The following is a 19,077-nucleotide window of genomic DNA, read 5'->3' as shown; positions in this document are numbered from 1 at the left end:
CATTTGAAGCTTATAGCTTCAAACAGCCCTTTCCTTCAATGCTTGGCTTTTGTGGTGGCCCTCAATGCCAAGTACTTCTTGGAAAATTTCACTTGGAAAATCACCTCCCAGAACATCCTGGCTTTGAGAATCCATCAGGAGGCTAGATATTGAAAAAATAAGCTGCTCTATGCCAGCACCTTTCTTTGCTTTCAATGACAACTTTCTCTGTTTGGTTATATTGATGCTTCAAAATCCCGCACAAAGAGTTCAAGGGCTAGTGAAACCGACTAGCAGTTTACCAGCAGGACTCCATCTTTCTTATACATCTGACAATGCTTACAGTATTCTTCCTTAAGTTCTTCAGAAAGCTTATAGAACTCATGCATCTTATACTATTAACTTTATATAGCGTGGTTTTTGTGTCTTTTGCTGTTGTATAATCCTCATTTCTTTAAAAACAGCAATCAAAGAACCAGATTTAGATATGCAACATCACTGATCACTAATTGACAGCATGCAGCAGCATTCTGTTCATTCACAGCAAGCCAAATAAAAAGAAGGAACTTTCAATAAGCATTACATAAATATGTAATTCATAATAATTATTGCTCCCAAAATAATTGACAATCAGCACGCAAAAAGATAATGAAAACTGATAATTTTCTAAATGTCTATATGATAACTGAAATCACTTAATGTATTGTCAAAGGCTTTCATGGCCGGAATCACTGGGTTGTTGTAGGTTTTTCAGGCTATGTGCCCATGTTCTAGAACAGTGGTTCTCATCCTGGGGACCCCTGAAATCCTTAACACCTGTTAAACTGGCTGGGATTTCTGGGAATTGTAGGCCAAAAACATCTGGGGACCCCAGGTTGAGAACCACTGTTCTAGAAGCATTCTCTCCTGATGTTTCGCCTCCATCTATGGCAGGCATCCTGAGAGGTTGTGAAATCTCACAACCTCTGAGGATGCCTGCCATAGATGCAGGTGAAATGTCAGGAGAGAATGCTTCTAGAACATGGCCATATAGCCTGAAAAAACCCACAACAACTCACTGAAATCATTAAGGCAGAAAACTTGAATTGAGTCACATATGACCTCATTAGATGCCATCTTCTCTACATCTTCTCCCCATGTTTCTATGCTGCTGAAATGGAATCCCATGAAGTCCATCACATGAAACAAGGCAACTTCCAGCAGTACTCAGGTGGGTTCTGTTTCAGCAGCGTAGAGAAATGGAGCTCAGAGTGCCTTTTGAGAAGTAGGGGAAAGACTGACCTCTACAGGGAAAGGACATCAGAAGGGAGAAGACCTCAATGGGATAGAACAGAGCAAGACGGTTCCCTCCACTGTCCCCCACTGTCTCCTGCTTTCCTCTCACTCATCTTGTGTCCATAGACATTTTTCCATAACATTGCTTATGGCTTTGGTCTCATTTTGGAAAGAAAAAAATCCCAGCTAACGGTATATTTTCCATATTATTTTGTCACATTATTCAGAAAGACAGGACTAGGGGAGGAATAAGGAAAAATAGAGTGACATGGTAAGAATCAGAAAGGAAAAATAACGAAAACATGATTTCACGAAATAAACAGGAGCAAGTAAATGTTAGGCAAGAGTTCTTCATTTCCTGCACATTTTTAAAAACTTACGTTCCATGCAACAGCGGGTCAAAAGGAGGATGCTGAGCTCCATATACATGTTGAATACTAAAAAACAGAAGGAGAAATATAATGTTTAGTACAATCCAAAATAGTTTGGGACAAGAATATCAAGATGACTTCCCCACACAGTGCCTGCCTGAAATCTAAGACATGGATGATCTGCTGGCATTCATCACAGCACCCCACCTATGGAAGTCTCTCCCAATGGAGGTGAGACAATGGTTATATCTCTCCTGAGAATCCAATGGAATGCAAAGACCATATTAATTTGCTTGGCCTTTTGTTCTTACAATGAAAGACAAATGCACGGTCTCATTCCAGTTGTTTCACTGTTCTTGGTTTTTTTTTAAAAAAAATCTGTACTTTTATTAATGGGGTAGGGCATATATGCATATACACATATACGTGCACACACAAACACGCATATATAAATGTCCCCAAATTAACTCTAGACAGTGTAGAGAGCATTTCCACCACTTTTGGAAGTCCCCACAGGCTCAATAATAATGTTTCCACATTTTTTAAAAAAAAAAATAGTTTTTGCTCCCAAATGCTTCAAACTGTCCATTTGGCGATCGAGGGTGGAGTCAGTTTTCACATCACTGATTGGTTCCCCAGGTGAATTTAGGGCCAGGAGAGGATTATTTAAAGGAGAAAATGTAATGCTCTCCACAGAGGAGTTTGTTTGTTTCTTTGCTTGCTTGCTTGTTTGCACAGGAGCAGGTGCAACCCTTCAAGATCTCCTAGCAAGGCTGGGCAAAAAAGGACAACATCTGTTCTTCAAAACTACAAGATGAGACACTGGCTTAGATCCTAACTAGATCCCAACTTCTTATTCTGCACTACTTCCCTCTGCACCTCCTTGTAAGATAAGACACTTGTGAGGATGAGAGAAAGAAATCAGACAAATAAAAAGCTTTCCTAATGTGAAGAGAGGATCAATTACGAAACCAAGCTATGGACTTTTAAGGATTAAAGATATAAATGTGTGATATCTAGATGATCAATAACCCAAAGCAAATCTTACAAAGTTTCCAACATTTGCACCACAAAATAGCAAAATTGACAAAAATAGCTATGTATACTTCACAGTTTGTCTTCAAAAGTTAGACACTAGCATTGTAGGCTGCAAGTGATAACCTTTTTTCCATGTGAACACCGATGAAGACTTCTTATCACCGCAGACCAAACATATGGCCCCTTCTTCACACACTTATCCAAGTAAACACATTTGCCAATATTTGGAAAGGGAAATATCCCCTAGCCACTCATCTGAATGAACCTGTTGGCTGGATGGGCAAGCAGGCAGGGTCACATGAAAGGTGCCATGTGGCTGCAGCAGAAAGAAGAGGCCAGTGCTGGGTGAGCAAGGCCCACCTCTTAAAATGCCTCCCGCCCCCACCGGGCCCAGCAAGGCTGAGGGCTACAAGGCTCCCTTCAAGTCGGCACCCAGGCAAGGAAAGGCGAAGCCTGGCAAGCAGCACCCACACAGAGTAGCCACCCACCTGCCTCACCAGGGGGAAAAGAAGGAGGAGGGGTCCATGGTTGGTGAGGCTGACAAAGAGAGGAAGGAGACTGGGAGGGGGGGAAGGAGGACCATGTGAGGCCCCAGCGTGGTGGGGGAGGGTAGGCCCAAAGGCGAGGATGGTAGGGACCCCGTGGGGGTGGTGAGTGGAAGAGAGAGGGGGAGACACCAAACTGGGGGCCTGGGAAAGCCAAGGGTTTGCCTGTCCAGCCCACCGGAGCAGTCAATACTCCCTGCAGCTGTTTGTTTTTTTCCCCTTGTGCAGGGGGGGGGGGGCAGTGGGTCATTTTCACACATGCACTGTTTGGGTTTCAAAGCCCCTTTCACTGTTTTTTTTGGGGGGGGGGGATTAAGTGATAATCACTTATTGGTTTGTTAGGTGTATACTGTCCAAATTTGGTGTCAATTCGTCCAGTGAATATTGAGTTATGGTAATCCCACAAACAAACATTACATTTTTATTTATATAAACTACAAGAAAACAATGAATGACACAACATGAATGAAGAAACAACTTGTATCTACTCACCAGATTTAAAAAAAAAACCCTGTCAGCTGGCTTTCCTAGATAGAAAAGCGGCAATTGAATTTGGCTCCCAGGGTGCTCTGTATTGATTGATTATTGGGCAATAAAGTTTTAAGTCAGGGTTTCTTAGCTAGTTGACATGCAGAATGTGTGTATGGGGGGGGGGGGTGTTTGGGGTGGTGTTTTAATCCAATATCCTGGGAACTGGCTATGGCCTTTTCTGTCTTTCCTAGAAACTAGCAGCTGGAGTGTAGCTACAGAGTTTGGGTGGCTGGGATCATGATACAATCCTTCCCCCAACAAGATGGATGCCCCCCCCCCCCGATTAGATTTTCCTGCAGTCATCATATTTCTAGCATTACAATAACTTGAAATTTCAGTTGAACATTTAGAAATAGTATAAGCAATGAAAGAAGGGGGATAAGCAATGTTACCAAGAGAGAAAACATAACAAATGTAAGAATTCTAGGTGTGACCCATTTGTAATGCCTCTCTCTATGATCGTAGATATTGGGTACTGAAAGGGCCTTTCCAGTTGCCCCATCAAATTGATGGAATTCCATCCAAAATAGTGCATCTTATACCGATGGATTGTGGTCATCTCATTTTATTCACTCAGGAGTTTGTTTGTTTTTTAAAAAATCATTCTAGCCTTCTTAGGTATCTTTACTTTTTAAAAATGTCTTTGCTGATGGCATTGTGATTTTGAAGCATGGTGCCATGTTCTTATTTCTTTCCTGTTTTATTGTGTGTAATTTTATTCACTATATTAGTAACAAACTTAAAAACCAACCACGGAACTGTGGCTATTAGGTAGCCTAAAAGTATAATTAATTAGTACAATTTTGCCAGAACAAAACTATATTGGAGTATTGGGGGGAAGGAACAAACTGGTGGGGAGTTCAAATGCTAGAGTCTCTTCTGAAAGGGACTCTTAAGACCCGAGTTATTTTCACATAACTCGGGTAAATCCAGTGGTTTACACCTTTGTCCTTCAAGCAGAATATTCAGTTATTGTTCTGGCTCTGTAGGCTCACTGTAATGTTTACTGACCTTTGCGATTAGCAGATTCACAGGAGTTATTCAAGAGGTTTAATAAAATATGAACTGCCTCCAGTAACAGAAGCGGGAACGTAACTAAGAGTGAGTGACAAGGTCATGAACAAATCGTTATCGAGTCTTACTAGATAAATTGAAATTAAGTCCGGAGGTGTCACTATCCACAAAGACCTGAACTACATTTGACAGTAAACAGTGACAGTAAAAGAATAATACATAAAATATTCATTTCGTATATGCTACTTTCATAAAACACACTGCATTTTGATTTGTGATGTTATCAATGTAAGAAGGCTGTCACATTATGTACTGTGACTTGGGTAAATTGTGTGGTTCTGCCATAGGGATCCCATTCATTTAATACCTTTATTGTGGGTCATGACATAAAATAATTCATATGGGCTAAAATATTAGAGATGATTCGCAGGCCTATATCCAAGAAGATGGGCACAGATGTGGTTTCCCATTTCCCTATTCCTTAAAAAAACCCTGTTTCCCCTTTATTGTTTTTAACTTAAGTATGTGAGGAGGTATCCAAGGGACTAAACCCTTCCCACAAAATAGATTAAAAACTTTACAAAACTCCTTTAAAGATTCTCATTTGAATTAAAGATTCTCATCTGGAGAATACCTTTATCACAATCAACTACAATGCAACAAAGATGTGCAAGCTTCTGTATTATGCATTGCTTCATCAGACTAGGTGATACAAAAAAATGGAGAAGCAAAGGAGACCCTAGTGCTAGAAGTTAAGGGAAAGAATTGTTAATTGTTTTATAATCCCAGAGTAAACTTCCCAAAATAGTGCAACACAGAAGCATCATACGAATTTCAACCCAGCTCCAAGCTGCAGATCATATTACAGCAATTTGTGGGCGTAAAATAGTATCAATTTGTTGTTTCTCAAAGCTTTGTTGAAGTTCCAACTTTCCTGGAAGAAGATGCTGGATTCTTAGAGGTTTTCTTCTGACAAATGCTTTGAAGAGAATCTCCTAAAGTGGGGCAACGGCTGCAAAATTCCCCTAAAGCACAAGTCTAAGAGTTTTTTGTTTTTTTAATGCAGCGATGTTGCTACTTCTGAGTAAAGGAGACAACACAAATACACTACAAAAGTTAAAGCAAAGCCACTCCAGGCCCTGCCTTACCCATCAGCCAACTGTACAGGATTTTACTCTACCTTTCTTAAAAGTGGGACAGGGAAAATCTAGTGGGAATGAGCATTTAAACAAGAGCTGTCCTTTAGCCAAATGCCTATTAATGCTTCATGTTGTCCTCCTTACACAAGTAATCAAAGCAAGTAATTTCCCCAAAATATGGTCCCTAAAAAGAACAGCACAGTTCATGTTTTGTTTGTTTTTTTCATGGAAAGGATTCATGATTTCACTCATATTGTTGCAATGGATAAGTGGCATGGCTGACACATCATTTTTAATAGTAGCCTATAGTAGCCCATTATGTTCTAAAGAGCATTACTGCAATGAAGCAGTCTTTTCTCTTAATCACTACAGAAACTGTGTGCAAGGGACTGAAAGATAACAAAAAAGGAAATGGACCCAGACCATATAGACTATAAGTGTTCCTATAGATCAGTAGTTCTCAACCGGTGGGTCCCCAGATGTCTTGGCTTTCAACTCCTAGAAATCCTAACAGCTGGTAAACTGGCAAGGATTTCTGGGAATTGTGGGCCAAAACACCTGGGGAGCCACAGGTTGAGAACCACTGCTATAGATCTTTTTTATATGCCTTTTTATTATTAACCTTTTAGTGAAAGTTAGGGGCCGTCCACACTGCCCTTTAACCCAGAATCGGATCCCAGATTATCTGCTTTAAACTGGAATATATGAGCCCATACTGTCAGATAACCTGAGATAAACGGATAATCTGGAATCAGATCCTGGGATATAGGAGAAGTGTGGAAGGGCCCTTACAATGTCATACTACATACCCTTTAGAGGACTGTGAAGTTAATCCAATAGATACTCAAACAAGGAGAGAAAGAAGGATCTCCTAGTCCTGTTGGAAACAGAAGCCTTTAAAATGTATTTAAATGCACGCCAACAAGTTACAGCAGGTTCTAATTTTTTTTTTTTACAGTTTTCAGTTGTAAGTAACACCAGCTTCCAAAACAGCAGTAGGACAGGGATCCTATATCACAAGCACAGGAAGGTTTGCTCCTCTCTTCTCTCCTGACAGAAGGTAAAGTCTTTTTAAGTGAACAAGCATTTGCTAAACTAAGCAGCTGTGCAAAAAGGCATTTAACTGGGTGTGTAAGATGTATGTTTATTGTTCTTGTCATGTTTTTACATTATTCAATACTGTTCTTTAAAAAGTGATATTTTCATCTGGCAGTTTATTTAAGTTTTTATATTTTTATTATTGGATTTTCATTTATGTACTTTCAATCCACCAGCCATATTACATTATAGCAGTATGATTCCGTGTCAAGCGCCATGGTTGCATCCTGTGGAATCCTGAGACTTGCATTTTAGAGACGAGTATTGAGAATTTTCAGCCAGAGAATTCAAGCGCCTCATCTGACTACAAAGCCTGTGATTCTATCGACAAATATAAAATAAAGTTTTGTATTTGTTCATCTGAAAATCACCTTAACTTTTTATTGCAGCCACATCACTTTGTGACTTACATTCAACTTGCAGTTGGTTACAATGCTTGTAGCCCTGCCAAAGTAGCTATCTCATATACTATTCCTTTGTACTTTGTTTTAAGCCTAAAGGCAGAACTTTAGTTTTGTCTCTATTGAATGTTACATTCTTATTGTATTACCCATGGTGGGCATATTTTTCTTTTGCTTACTAGGGGAAAAATCAGGAGAGAGGAATAGCTGCAAAAGAACCCACCAGCTATAATCAATTCTATTTTCCTCCCTTTCCTGGTATCAGAGTGAAACTAAGCCAGGCCACAGTGCAAGTCTGTACTTTCCCCTCTTTTGGAAAGCTAGGGAAAGTGTGGAATGTGTCAAGTCCTGTGACACATGTATTCTTTAGGATTTCTCAAAAATGAGTGCTAGGCCAAATGAAGTGGTGATTCCTGTATCATATTACAGCGAAGGAAGGAAGGAAGGAAGGAAGGAAGGAAGGAAGGAAGGAAGGAAGGAAACAATCATAGTCAATTGCTCAGGGGCTGGCACCAGCACCTGGCACAGTGGGAAATAAAAGCTCCACATCAGATTGCTAGGAGCCCCTGGTGGTACAGTGGGTTAAACCCTTGTGCTGGCAGGACTGCTGACCAACAGGTTGGTGGTTCGAATCCAAGGAACGGGGTGAGCTCCCATCTCAGCTCTAGCATCCCATGCGGGGACATAAGAAGCCTCCCACAAGGATGGTAGAACATCCAGGCACCCCTGAGCAACATCCTTGCAGATGGCCAATTCTCTCACACCAGAAGCGACTTGCAGTTTCTCAAGTCGCTCCTGACATACACAAAAAATATCAGATTGCTAGTACTGAACAAGGCCATTTTTCTTTCAAGAGGAACCAAGAGGCCTCCAGCACACAGGATGACCCTTTCAAGATGCAATACTGTGAAGAGAGATTATACAGCAAATCCAAGAATAATCGGCCTAGTTATTTAAGCTCCTCATTGTTTTCATTTCTGCTTTGCTCCTGAACATTGAATTCTACTCGATGAGATGCTGCAAGCAATGGAACTCATGATAGCATCAGAGGGAAGGCAACTGAACTGAAAGATATGATACTTGGTAACTTTCCTTATACCCTTGCCAACACAGCCTGGAAAGAATGCAAATACAAAATCAGCTTGGTTTCTAAATTGCAGAAAAATTCAATTTCAAGTCCACTTGGAAGGTCCTGACAATTGCTTCAGGGTCTTTCTATTTTATTACAAGCAATGTCCTTAGAAAACTGACAGAAGACCACCAGAGAGTCTGCGCTTCCTGCCAGAGGAATGATGGGGCAACCAGGATATCTCAGAAGTCAGAACCATTCTAAATGGAAAAGGCTCAAAGGATTAATCCTTTTGAGTGAGACACTGAAGTACTGTAAATCTGTTTCCAGCATATATGATTATTAAAATGAGATTTTGCAAGTAGCCAGAGGATATGAATGTGTCATTCATCATCATCTTTGAGAAACTTCTCTAAAGTGCAACAGAGAAGTGAGATATAGCCGAAATACAAATAAGGATTTTATATCACTGTTCTTTAGTTCTTTTTCTTTTCTGACCCACCATTTGCTTCCTGAAGTGTCTGCAAAATATTAAACACTTTAGTCTCATTCCTTACATATTTGTCCTTGCAGTACAGCACAATTTCCATTTGTTGTAGCCAGGAAGGGAAACAATTGCTGCAGGGAAGTTATTGTTGGTCAGCAGCTAAGCAAAATGACTTTTTTGGAAAACAACTACCATCCCATGAGACAGCATAATCCTTACAGATGTAGTTTTAAAAAAAAAAAAACCCTAACTTTTCCAGGGGTAAGGATTTGGGGGTTTGGCTGCATCTTGATGTAGACAGTCCAAAATACTTTAGTGTCCATGTTGGAGAATTTAACAGATGCTCCACTGATCAACATAAAGCACAACAACAGGACATTCTCTAGTTCAAAACCTATGAAAAATACATGGTTTCCCTTCAAAAACTCTGAGGTGTTCCTGTGCAACTCTTTCTTAGAATACACAGAGGCATTTCCTGCTATATTAAAATGGGCAAAGATGTGGCCTTCCAGCTGTTGTTGGATTATAACACGCAGGGTCCCTTGCTATTTGCAGTGAAGGCTCAAGGCAATGGGAGTTCCAGTTCAACATTTAAAGGGTTGCATGTTTCCTAGCCCTGTGCTAATTTGTGCCTCATCATCAGATAATATTTTAATGTTGGTCCAATACTTTAAACAATGACTGACCTTGCCTTATAGTAAAGTCCTACTCAGCAATGTCTACTTCCAACTACCATAGGCACAATTTTTTCTTTAGTTCCAGGGAATTACCTTTAATTCAGGATATAAAACTACAACATATAACCTAATATGGGACCAGATCCTTTCTGCTGCAAGATCTGGAAGGCAATTTTATCTCCTGTGCCTACACTAACAAAACTATTATAGGATCTAATATTGTCAGGAACTCATTCACGTGCTCATCTTCCAATGTGATACATGCCTTCCTTTGCCAGCAATGCATTCCCACATTCAGATACAAATGAAGAAACTGACAGAAAGTTGACACTGGAAAGTGAAAGTGTTATTTCTCCTCCTTGGGAACAAAAAATGTAAACAAGCACATCCAGGGATCATTCACTCTAGCTCAGCGTTTCTCAACCTGGGGGTTGGGACCCCTGGTGGAGTCGCGAAGGGCTGTCAGAGGGGTCACCAAAGACCATCAGAAAACAGTATTTTCTGTTGGTCTTGGGGGTTCTGTGTGGGAAGTGTGGCCCAATTCTATCATTGGTGGGGTTCAGAATGCTCTTTGATTGTAGGTGAACTATAAATCCCAGCAACTACAACTCCCAAATGTCAAGGGCTATTTTCCCCAACTTCCACCAGTGTTCACATCTGGGCATATTGAATATTTGTGTCAAGCTTGGCCCAGATCCATCATTGTTTGAGTCCACAGTCCTCTCTGTATGTAGGTGAACCACAACTCCAAAACTCAAGGTCAATGCCCACCAAACCCTTGCAGTATTTTCTGTTCATCATGCGAGTTCTGTGTGTCAAGTTTGGTTCAATTTCACAATTGGTGGAGTTCAGAATGCTCTTTGATTGTAGGTTAACTATAAATCCCAGCAACTATAACTCCCAAATGCCAAAATTGACCCTCCCCGCAAATTTGAGCATATTGGGGAATTTGTGCCAAATTTGGTCCACTGAATGAAAATACATCCTACATATTAGATATTTACATTAGGATTTATAGTAAAAAGGTAAAGGTAGTCCCCTGACATTAAGTCCACTCATGTCTGACTCTGGGGTGTGGTGCTCATCTCCATTTCTAAGCCGAAGAGCCAGCATTGTCCATAGACACCTCCAAGGTCATGTGGCCAGCATGACTGCATGGAGTGCTGTTACCTTCCCGCCGGAGTGGTACCTATTGATCTACTCACATTTGCATGTTTTCGAACTGCTAGGTTGGAAGAAGCTAGGGCTGACAGCGGAAGCTCATGCCGCTCCCCGGAATTGAACCTGCGACCTTTCGATCAACAAGCTCAGCAGCTCAGTGCTTTAACCCACTGCGCCACCGGATTCATAACAGTATCAAAATTACAGTATCAAAATTACAGTTATGAAGTCACAACGAAAATGTTATGGTTGGGGGTCACCACAACATGAGGGGTTGCAGGATTAGAAAGGTTGAGGACCACTGCTCTAGCTGCTTCCTTGATTTTTTTTTCTTGTCCCTGTAACTCCAAAGACCCAACACAGTTCCTGCAAGTATCTGCTATTTTCTTCAAAGTGTTTAATTCTAACATTTGGTAGTGATTGGGGGAATTCTAGATTATGTGGTCCAAAAACATTACTTCCAAACACTGACCATATACAGGAAACATATGGTGTGGTGCTTCCCACAGTTAAGGGAGCAGGTGCGGGTTCCTCACATTTCAGTTGCCATTTGTCACGTTACCTACTGATACAAAAGAATAGCACTGCAGCATTTCCATTCTGTTTTGTCTGCATTGCCAGTTAAACAGGAGTCAGCTAATCTTTTCATTTGAGTACACCCATAGCCAGCAAGATGAAATACTTTAATGCTGGTATCAACTGTTGCTATTTGAGATGTGTAAATACACTATGACATTGTAAACTGACAATCCTAGCTAATGTTTGTCCTATGTTCCTTTTCTCCTCTTCTTGATATTGCAACCTGGACAAAGCAATGAGGAATAAACTCTTCATGTATACCAATGTCTGCTCACAGAGATTTTATAGAAACAAGTGCTTTCCTTGTTAAAGTTGGCAAAGGGGCAGCAAAGGTGGCAAGGTGTGTGACAAAGAAGCATCAGCCTGAAAAAGACCCCAGAAAAACCTTTCCCTTTAGTCCTAGCAACCATGGAGGAGATGATTAATTATTTGTGTTCTTACATGAGCTGGTGCTGATCTAGCAGTAAGGCAAAAAAAAAAAAAAAACTCCTTTGAGCCTGTTGTTGGTTTGATTACCTCTTGAAGAAAGAATAGCAAATGGTTTCCCCAGAGTCTTATTACTTCATTATGAAATCCTAATGAGGGATGCTCATAGAGATTCCTAGCAGACAGCTGACAAGAAGCAGCAGATGGGACTTCTAAGCAGTATCTCAGTAATCTCCTCCTTGGAAATCAGAAGCCTTATTTGGGTAGCATGTCTTGCCACTTTCCAGTACTGCAAAACCAGAATTGGATTCTCCAAACAAAAACAGGAATGCTAATTATTTACAGAAATAGGATGGTAATCAAATAGTACAAATGTATGCTCTGGGACATTTGGTTGTCTATAGATATCATGCCACCAAAATGCCCAGCTCAGAATAATCTGAATATTTTGGAGCAGAGGTGTGTGTGTGGGGGGGGGGGGGGGTAGTGTGGATCTTCAGATACTGGTGGATGACAACTCGCATCAACTTTAGCAAATTGGGAGACTATGAAAATTATGTCCAACAATCTCTACAGAGCCACATGCTCCTTTTAGAAGTTTTGTAAACATTTCAATATTTTTCACAATCCAGATAGTTACTATGATGCATGGAATCTGTGGACCCTCAAAATGTTGGAGGGCCGGATTATAATTTGAAAAAGACATGAATAAATTCCTATGCACACTGCACATATCTTATTGTGTGCAGTGTGCATAGGAATTTATTCATGTCTTATTTGTAGTGCAAAACACTTAAAAACAATACAATAATTAAAATGAAGAACAATTTTAACTAATATAAACTTATTAGTATGTCAATGGGAAGTGTGGGCCTCTTTTGGCTGATGAGATGGGATTGTTGTTGTTGTGTGCTTTCAAGTCGTTTCAGACTTAGGTTGACCCTGAGCGAGGGCCGGGTAAATGACCTTGGAGGGCCACATCCAGCCCCCCCAGCCTGAGTTTGGGGACCCCTGTCCTGGATTCTTTGTTAGCAAAGTAGTCTCATTCTTGCATGTGCATTGAGTCCTGAGGCTATGACTTTGATTTTTTCAATATGATTGGGATGATAAGAATTCCAGTTCAAATGCAAATGAGTATGTTTGTTTACGAAACAAATCTATAACAATGTTGTTATGCCTGGTGGTTAGAAGATCATCCAAGACAGTGATTTGTGGATCTTCAAGGGTGATGTATTAGGTTAATGTAATACTGAGATGAACAGAGCTTGGGGAACATATTCAGAGGTAGCTGTGTTGGCTATGCAGCATAATCCAAAACACACAAAAGAGTAATATTGGCCAATCACAATGCAGAAAGTGCATCAGGCAAGTGTTTGAAAGTGCACTGGCTTCTTCATCAGCAAAAATGTTTAAAATCCCAAACATCTCTCCTGCTTCTCCAAATAGTAATGCTGTCAACAATGTATCTTGACTACATAAGTGGGTTAAGTTTCGATTCCTTGAAGATGGTTTGGTCTAGCTCACTTATTCAAAATGGTATCCCACGGAATGGTGCCAGTATACAACCCAGCAGCTGCTGGTCCCTGGAGAAATTCCAAGGAAGAAAGAAATAACTATTGTCAATTGGCACAAATATGATACCATCCCTGGGATAGTTGGGGAAAAATTGCCAGTCCCTCACATCAGTAAGATTAAGAAGCACTGTTTTCGTTCACCCATATATATGCAATGGAGGCATAGATATGTTGTGCCTTCCACTATTTGTATTGTGTGTATGTATATTTGTGCATGTGAACGTGGATTCATTCATTCACTGAACTAACAGATTGTAATAACAGAGGCTGCGTGCCATTTATTCTATAAACATGTAGTCTATGTAGGCTACAATAAATATACAAAGGGGATTTCTGAGTATACGTTGAGCTTATAAGGGCATGTATAATTTAGAACAATGGAATGACAATGCAGGAAGGGAAGATTTGCTGTCCTTCAACTGTATCTTACAGCACAGTGCGACAAGCCTCTATTGTAAGTCAATTTATTTCTTGGTAAACTAATAACCAACAAATAAATTGGAATGAAGACAGGAAAGATTGGAGAAGCCGGTGATGTTGGGGAAAATGAACAAAGGAAGAGGAACCAATCAAGGGAAAGATGGATGGATGTTATCCTTCAAGTGACTGGCTTGATCTTGAAGGAGCTGGGTGTGGACAGCTGACAGGGTTCTCTGGCGTGGGCTGGTCCATGAGGTCACAAAGAGTAGGAAATGACTGAACGAATAAACAACAGCACAGAAAGAATCAGATGCTCATGCTTTGAACAATTCAAGGAAGTACCTAGGCTCCTTTGTTATTCAATTAAGTCTCCTAGAGCAGAAGAATGGCCAAGGGAGCTTGCAACAGCCATGTTCCCTTTGTATGCTAGAGAAAACTCTGAAAGAGAAAGGCTTATTACAACATCGTAATTCAGAATAATCTTCAAGTAAATAATCAAAATGAATTTTTCTTGTAATTTTTCTTTGCACTCTATGGGCTGGAGCTAGTTCCTCTGAATACATTTAGATTTTGGGACACTGGTGAATCACAGAATCATCTAGTGCAACTCCCTGCCAGTCTAGAAATCCATAGCTTAAAAATCTGTGAGGGGGCCATCCAACCACTGTTCAATAATCTCTAACTTGGAACTGTGAAAAGTTCACTGATATGCACAAAACTCAGAGTTTCTGGCAACAGTATGAGGCCATAGAAAAACTAGACATCGCTCTAAGGAGATGTTACATTCATACCTATCATGGCACACCTGACAATTTACCTAGCACTAAGTTCAAGAGTAAAATACTTCCATCTCAGTAGGAGCTGAGGCACCAAGCTCATCTGTTACTCCCTACTGCGCTGGCAGAGCAGACAGTACAATATTTTCTTGCAGAAGTTACTGCAGGAGCAAAGTACTACTGGTTGAGAAAGTAGCTGCAAATGTACCTATTCAATCACTTCCAAGTGAAGCTTTGCTTGGGAAAGACTCTACTGCTCTCTTTAGATTTGAATAGCCATAGCAACATAAATTCCTCATCATGGCAATAGTGTGAATAAAAATACAAAATACAGTGTATGGCAAAAACTAGGAAACAGGCAGACAGTGTAAGACGTGAGATAAGGCAAAGTAAGGCAACTTGCTCAGAAAGGCCTAATTAAAGAAAAATCAATAAGCTGATATCTAACTATCAGCCACTTGATAAAATATTGCAGAACAGCTCACCTATATTCTCACCTACTATCATATTGCTAGACAGGACCCATCCTTTCATATAAAAAAATCTGAAATGTTCTTGGGTGCTTTTCCTACACAGGAGCAACATACGTGCCCTGGCCTTTTCTTTCTGTTGTACTTAGATTTGAACTTACTCACAGGGTATCTGCATCATTATTATATTACTATCTGTTTTCAGTTCAGTCTTTTGTGCTAGACTTTACAGTAGAGAGCTGATGACTACCCCAACTCCACAAAAGCTCTCTCGAGTCATTTACAGTGACAGAGGTAGCTCCAGATGGAGGACTCCACACGCAAGCAATTAGGAGGCACTGTGCAGCTATTCCATCTTTCTCTCTTTAATGGGCCTTTCGCGTACCAGAAAAAGACAGAGATAGTGGAAAAAACAAGGAAGGATTACAGAGGACAATGTTGCCTAGAGTCCCAGTAAAATTCAGTGAATGAAGCAAGGTAATAGGGTGATAAAAGCTTTGTCTGGAGCCACCAGAAGCACTTTTACTAAGCAATTTTAAGACACAAGAGGAGACATAAAAATAGTGGAGAAAGTACTGCAATCCTTCTGGTAGGAAAAATCCAAACTATACATCTAAATTCCTTTCCAGGTTTACCCAGAGTTGAAATGGCAATGGCAGTGGACATTCCACTAACTTTTAAAGTAAGTGGGATACTAATAAGATTCACTTGTGGCTGAGAACTGCTGCATCTTTATCATTTTGGAAAGGCTAAAACTAATTAGCAGCAGAAACAAAATAACTTAATCTGATACAAGGTCTGATAAACAGAGCACACTTTTAACTCTCTGAATTAAGAAAGAATACTTTTACAACATACTTATAGCCATGAAGGTAGTTTCTAAAAATAAGAACTAACTGATCTCTGAGGAGTTCCTCTTCTGTGATTCCATATGAGACAGAGTTTGCAGGAACAGAATATAAGAAATGTCGTACAGGGACAAGCAAAATATTTATCTAGCCTAGTCAGATGCTTATGAAAAGCCTGTAAGCAAAGCATACCGTGAATGCAAATAGTGCTTTCCTGTTTATATTGCACAAAAACTGATATACAGATGTAAGTAGCTTAATGACAATTCAGTGATCAGTAGGAGCCACATTGGCCTTGTCAAGAACAAATCTTGCCAAACTTGTATCGCTTTAGAGCAGACCACAAGTTTGTAGGGAATGGGAATGCTTTGTACATCATTTATCTATATTTCAGCAAAGTATTCAACAAGTTTCCTGCAATATTTTAATTTGCTAACTAAACTGATTAAATATGGAATAGAAAGAAACACCATCAGATTCTTCCACAATTGGGTGAAAAACCATGCTCAAATTATTAATGGTCGCACTGCAAACTGGAAACAGTCTTGAGTGGTGTTTCTCTGGTTTCTGTCCTAAATCCATTCCTCTTCAACAGTTTTATTAATGATTTAGATGACAAAGTGGGAGAATCTATATCAAGTTCACAGATGATACAGAACTGGGAGGGGTGGCTAAAACATTGGAAGATAGGAAGATAATTTTCCTAGTTCAGCGATCTGCAGCCAGGTTAGTAACTGGGGCTCTTTACAGGGAGAGAATCACTCCCAAGTTGCAGAAGCTCCACTGGCTATCCATCTGCTTCTGGGCAAAATACAAAGTACTGGTCGTTACCTATAGAGCCCTAAATGGTTCAGGTCTAGGCTACCTGTCAAATCGCATCTCCCTATATAGACCACCTTGCCCACTGCGGTCAGCGGAGGAGGCCCTGCTCTCAGTCCCACCCCCATCTCAAGCACAGTTGGTTGGAACGAGAGGGGGTCTTCTCCGTGATCGCTTCCCACCTCTGGAACTCCCTTCCCAAAGAAAAAAAATGGCTCCCACCCTCATCTCCTTTAAAAAAAACTTTTGAAGACACACTTATGCACTTTAGGATATGGAGAGAAGGAGGATTAGCATACTTTATGCACGCTGGCAAAACTACTCATTGGGCTGCCATGGTTCATTTTAAATTATTACTGGTAGACACTTTTAATGTATTTTGTCCTCTAATTTTTTGGGTATATGTGTTTGTATAGTTATATTTATTTGATTTTAGTATTCATGAGATTTTTTAAATTTCTATTTTCCCCTGTCGAAATAAGTTTTATCTGTTTGTTGTTTACCATTTATGGCATTGAATGACTGCTGTTACATATTGTTAACCACCCTAAGTTACCTTGGGGTGATAGGGAGGTATAGAAATAAAGTATTATTATTATTATTATTATTATTATTATTATTTACTATTATTTTAGAATATCTAGATAAACAGGAAACTTGGGCAAAAATAAATAAACTGATATTCAATATAAACCATTTAGACCATAAAATGAACAGACATACATGTGAAAATGACCTTGGGATTACTGGTAACTATAAACTGAACAGCAGTGTGATGCTATAATGAAGACAGCAGATGCCAGCATTAGTAGAATCATCATTTCCAAGTTGAGGGAAGTAATAGTTCAACTGTTGTCTGCACTGGTCAAGCTTCATCCGGAGTATTCAATCTTGGGTACTTCATTTTAAGAAGGATATACAAGGACTGTGCAACTTTTCAAACATGTCTGTCCTCTGACAACTCTTCAAACAGAGGTCTCTCGTTTGTAAAGCAGGGCAGGTGCCCAAAGCTTAGCAAAATGTCCATGTTCCAGGAAAGTATACCTGTGAATACTGATGCTAGTGACAGATAACATGACAGAAGACCTCCTGCTGGGCTTCTGTCCTTCCAAATCAAGTTGACTGGCTCCAGTAGGAAATAGCAAACTGAAGGGCCATTCTTTTTTCAGGGCAAGTTGCAACATGCTTCCATCCCTTCATCCTTCTGAGGTAAGTTTAATTGACTGCAGCTAATTGTGTATGCTCTACCCAATGCCCTCAGACATCCATCTGATTGTTATAAGAAATTAGAAAGAAAACCAGCCTAACATGCATACTGCTAAGATGTCAAAAGGCAGAGGGTAGAAATAGCCTAGCTCTGCAGATTTTATGCAAAACTGAATTCATTTGCATTCTTGTATCAGCCATTCCGACAACTTCATAGCCAGCTGTCATCTTCTTTATTTCAATATGAACTGAACAATAATCAAAGTGAAAGTTACTCAGTTCCGACATGATTTCTATTAATTTCTATAATACCTGACTGTTCAAGCTGCAAAAGGTGAAAATTAGTACAGAGCATATTACTTGGATTTGACAACTACTAATCAGTAGTTTAATCAATTAATTTAGAAATAAATTTTGACTTAACTTTGTTTCAGTTAAGATATTTCTCCCAGCCCAATTTGAAGGCATAAGCAATGAAGAAAAAGTTCACTGTTAGCATATAGATAGCATAGCTGGAAGATATAACTACAGTATGTTAGTTACACTGTACTGATTATTCATTTCAAGCCTTCATTAGATTTGCAAGGGAGAAAAAAAATAGAGCAGATCCACACTAACCCTTTAATGCAAAGGGGCTCCCAGATCATCTCTGTGGCAGCCAAACACTGCAGAAAGTTGATCCAGGGTAATGTGGAGCAACACGACATTAACACACTCTTGACCCATGTTAACCAAAGTCGGAGGATACTCCAATTCTGGGCGAGAATATGGAGTATCCCCCTACTTTGGGCCTATGTAAATATTTGGGCCAATACCGAGATAGAATTGGTTGCAACTGTTTTCACTGCCATGCAGTGTTTTGCCTGTTTGAACAGCCTGCGGACACAGGATAACATTTACCATCCCCTCCCATCCTCTCTGTCACTGCTGTTTCTAGGCATGATATGAGTCCTGCTAGTTGGGCCTCGCCTACAGTGATGTTGGTCTGGGAACAAGGTGATCAGGGAAGGGACAGGGAGAGGAGGGAGTGACTCCTCCTCTTCCCACTAACTAATTCTCTGCCCAACATCACTGCAGGTGACAGTTGAGCAGTAGGACCCATGTCATACCTGGAGACCACAGCGACATTGAGAGGAGACAGTAAGGGTAGTAATCTGGAAGTGTCGAACCACAT

General features: G+C 40.2%; 1 protein-coding gene across 1 annotated transcript in view; it reads right to left on the bottom strand.

Annotated features, from left to right (window-relative positions):
* Nucleotides 1–19,077, bottom strand: part of TBC1D22A (TBC1 domain family member 22A) — a 170,198-nt gene that overhangs the window by 135,238 nt on the left and 15,883 nt on the right. Inside the window, exon 2 of the mRNA XM_060777812.2 lies at nt 1,635–1,691. Within this exon, the coding sequence (XP_060633795.2) occupies nt 1,635–1,691 (57 nt within the window). The remainder of the gene's footprint in view (nt 1–1,634; nt 1,692–19,077) is intronic.

Source organism: Anolis sagrei, chromosome 5, assembly GCF_037176765.1.
Source record: "Anolis sagrei isolate rAnoSag1 chromosome 5, rAnoSag1.mat, whole genome shotgun sequence".
Lineage (NCBI taxonomy): Eukaryota > Metazoa > Chordata > Lepidosauria > Squamata > Dactyloidae > Anolis > Anolis sagrei.
Note: the sequence above shows the minus strand (reverse complement) of the source record. Positions and strands in the feature narration are given on the sequence as shown.